Here is a 4020-nt window from a genome sequence, read left to right on the forward strand (position 1 = left end):
TGTCATTACAATGCGAGCCTCATCCTGCAAGCTCCATCCAGGGGCCTCTCCTACGGCCACGATCCAGCCCCCTCCCCCCTCCCTCCCTACACCCAGCAGAGGGCAAACAAAAGACACATCTACAATCAGGGAAATCACAGGGCACCCGGCTGCTGCATGCCATGCCAGTCCGTGCCTGGACCCAGAGAGCCAGCGATCACAACCATCACACATCCACCCAGGCTATAGGGAGCTAGGCTGGCTGGGTACAACGCTACAGCACAGGCAGGCGACATACACTGCAAGGGGATCATTGGGAAGCTGTATTGACAGCAATGGCGCCAAGGTGACCCATCAAATATATCATTAATCATCGATGAGCAAATCCTCTCTCCTCTGAGATCTACTTTACTCTACATACATGTTACAGGGATTGAACATACATGTTACAGGGGTTGTACATACATGTTACAGGGATTGTTTATGATGACCTGGATTGCAAGATCGGGAAATGGTTATTTAAAAAGTACATCGCTAATTAATTATAATCTTCAAACTATGGGGTAGTGAGTTCTTGCTGGTTAACCATCTCTCAAAGTATAATAAGTACATACTTCTCCCACATTATAGTAAATACAGACCTCCTCCTAAGTATAGTACATACATACTTCTCCCACAGTAGTAAATACAGACCTCCTCCTAAGTATAGTACATACATACTTCTCCCACAGTAGTAAATACAGACCTCCTCCTAAGTATAGTACATACATACTTCTCCCACAGTAGTAAATACAGCCCTCCTCCTAAGTATAGTACATACATACTTATCCCACAATAGTAAATACAGACCTCCGCCTAAGTATAGTACATACATACTTCTACCACAGTAGTAAATACAGACCTCCTCCTAAGTATAGTACATACATACTTCTCCCATAGTAGTAAATACAGACCTCCTCCTAAGTATAGTACATACATACTTCTCCCACAGTAGTAAATACAGACCTCCTCCTATGTATAGTATAATTATAAATCCCCCAAGGTATAGTAAATACATGCGTTCTACTTGGTAAAGTACATATACTGTATACCTCTCCCACAGTATAGTAAATACATACCTCCCACGAAGGAAAATATATTTATATCTCCCTCTTAGTATACACATACCTCCCACAAAATATGAAATAATAATACAAGGTACCCACACTACTAATTCATCTTCCCCCATTACTAATCAAAATAATAATAAAATAAGATAAACCACTACTGCTAAAAATAATAATGAGTTACCAGCCACTGCCAATAATAAACATAATAATACTAATGATAACATACCACTACCAACACTGCTACTAGTAATAATAATAAACAATCTTCCACCACTGCTACTAATAACAATAACAACAATAATACGATTGTTATACATTCACTGATCTGATAATAACAATAAAGATAATAAAGCACTATAAACATTGCTATCACAAATTACAATCTTCCACCATTGCAAATATGAATACAAATTAGATAGCGGACAATGATGATAATTATTATTATTATTATTTACTACTAATAACACTGCTATTAATAATAATTAACAATCTTCCACCCATACTGTAATAAGTATTCATTATTAATAATAATAACAATCATAATAATGATACAAATAATAATAATAATATATGGTTACCCCTACTAATATCACTACTACTAATAATAATTAACAATGTTCCACCACCTTTGCTAATAAGATTAATAAATAATAATAATACGATACCACTACTAATACTAATAATTTACAACCTTCCACCACCACTGCTAATAATAATAATAATTTAAAAAATGAGATACCATCTGCTAATAATAATAATAATAATAATACAACAAAACTGCTACTATCACTGGTACTACTAATAATTCATCTTCAACCACTACTGCTAATAATAAAATATGAACAATAATGGAATACTACCACTACTTTAATATTAAAATATGGACAATAATGAGATACCACCACTACTACTAATAATAAAATATAAACAATAATGAAATATCACCGCTACTTCTAATAATAATATATGAACAATAATGGAATACTACCACTACTTTAATATTAAAATATGGACAATAATGAGATACCACCACTACTACTAATAATAAAATATAAACAATAATGAAATATCACCGCTACTTCTAATAATAATATATGGACAATAATGAGATATCACAACACTTCTAATAATAATATATGAACAATAATGAGATATCACAACACTTCTAATAATAATATATGGACAATAATGAGATACCACCACTACTTCTAATAATAATATATGGACAATAATGAGATACCACCACTACTTCTAATAATAATAATAATATATGGACAATGATGAGATACCACCACTACTACCAATACTAGTGGCAGCAGACACAGACACATGCTGCCATTACCTGGCTATACCATGCACTGCTAATAATAATAATAATACTAATAATAAAAACTGCTAATACCACTGCTAATACCACTGCTACTACTACTAATTATTTTTCAACTGCCTAATAATAAAATATGAACAATAATGAAATACCACCACTACTTCTAATATTAAAATATGGACAATAATGAGATACCACCACTACTTCTAATAATAAAAGATGAACTACAATGAGATAACACCACTACTTCTAATAATAAAAGATGAACTACAATGAGATACCACCACTACTTCTAATAATAATAATAATTAAAAAAAGATGAACTACAATGAGATACCACCACTACTAATAATAATAAAAGATGAACTACAATGAGATACCACCACTACTTCTAATAATAATAATAATAATATATGGACAATAATGAGATAACGCCACTACTGCCAATACTAGTTACAGCAGACACATAGTAGAGAAGTGTTCATCATGCTGCCATTACCTGGCTATAAGTAGCTGGTTCAGCCACTGTGACAGGTTCAAGTCTCTGAAGGTCCATCTTCTCAGCAGATCCCAGTCCATCCACACTGCCCATGCTGCTGCTCTCACTGCCGGACTCACTGAGCCCATCAGAACCAGTACCAGAACTGCCCCCATCCATCTTCTTACTTCCATTTCTCTTGCCAACACTCAGTGACTCAAAATTGATGGTCTTGTTCTCAAAGGCCCCCTCCACGTTGCAGAACATCCCCCCATATTTCTGCCTGGGCTTTGGACTTTCTGAACCCAGCTTAGAGAAGTAGCTGGGCACTTCTTCCAGGACTTTGTCTGTCTTCCCCCTGTATGCCATGTCTGCTGGTTGTGCAGGCTCTCTGCAGGTTGTCCGCTGTGATAATGTGAAGTGAAGTGTGCTCCTGGTCTGCCAGGCTCAATTTGAGGAAGGGACCACTGTCTACAACGTGTCACATAACCCCCTGAGGCTAGAATACCCCAGCTGGCAGCTCCATTTAGGGCTGACTGAGCTGTCCAATGGGTGTGGTGCTGAAGTGGTGCGAATTACACCGGGGAGCTGGCTGTGTGAAGGCTGAAGAGAAATTGTATATTTGTAGAAGATCATTATTGTATTTATAAACACTGCTGTTTCCAACTTCTGCCATTGCTCTTTAATTGTTACACTGAAGAATAATGAAATACTTTTTTACTCTCTGAGAGCAACATTAGGACATTTTCAATGCATTTGTAAGTTTCTTTCCTGGTTTGTCAAATGTGTTAGCATTGGAGAAATTGTCAGTTATACTTTGAGGGAAATTCATTAAAATTGGAGCAGACAAAATCTGGAGCAGTTGCCCATGGCAACCAATCAGCATCTCTCTTCTTTTGTCAGGTAAGATTTGGAAATGAGACAGAGAAGCTGATTGGTTGCAGTGCAAATCTGCTCCAGATTTTGTCTGCTCCAGTCTTGATAAATTCCCCCATTGCATTTACTCCACTCTATTGTCATTCTGGCATCGCTCTTTAAGGCCTCATTCACACTGGTTACGTGCGGCCCCTACAGATCTGTGCTTCGTGCACAGCCGTATCAGGCAGCTCCCGGGAAGGACAGGTGTT

The 4020-nt window shown here is 36.8% G+C and overlaps 1 protein-coding gene across 1 annotated transcript in view; it reads right to left on the reverse strand.

The window, feature by feature from the left end:
• Window positions 1–3262, reverse strand: part of DPYSL4 (dihydropyrimidinase like 4) — a 40151-nt gene extending 36889 nt beyond the window's left edge. The window contains exon 1 of the mRNA XM_018553674.1: window positions 2915–3262. Coding sequence (XP_018409176.1) covers window positions 2915–3262 — 348 coding nt within the window. The remainder of the gene's footprint in view (window positions 1–2914) is intronic.
• Between the last annotated feature and the right edge of the window lie 758 nt (window positions 3263–4020).

This window comes from Nanorana parkeri, unplaced genomic scaffold (assembly GCF_000935625.1).
Source record: "Nanorana parkeri isolate BGI_ZX_2015 unplaced genomic scaffold, ASM93562v1 scaffold127, whole genome shotgun sequence".
Taxonomy (NCBI): domain Eukaryota; kingdom Metazoa; phylum Chordata; class Amphibia; order Anura; family Dicroglossidae; genus Nanorana; species Nanorana parkeri.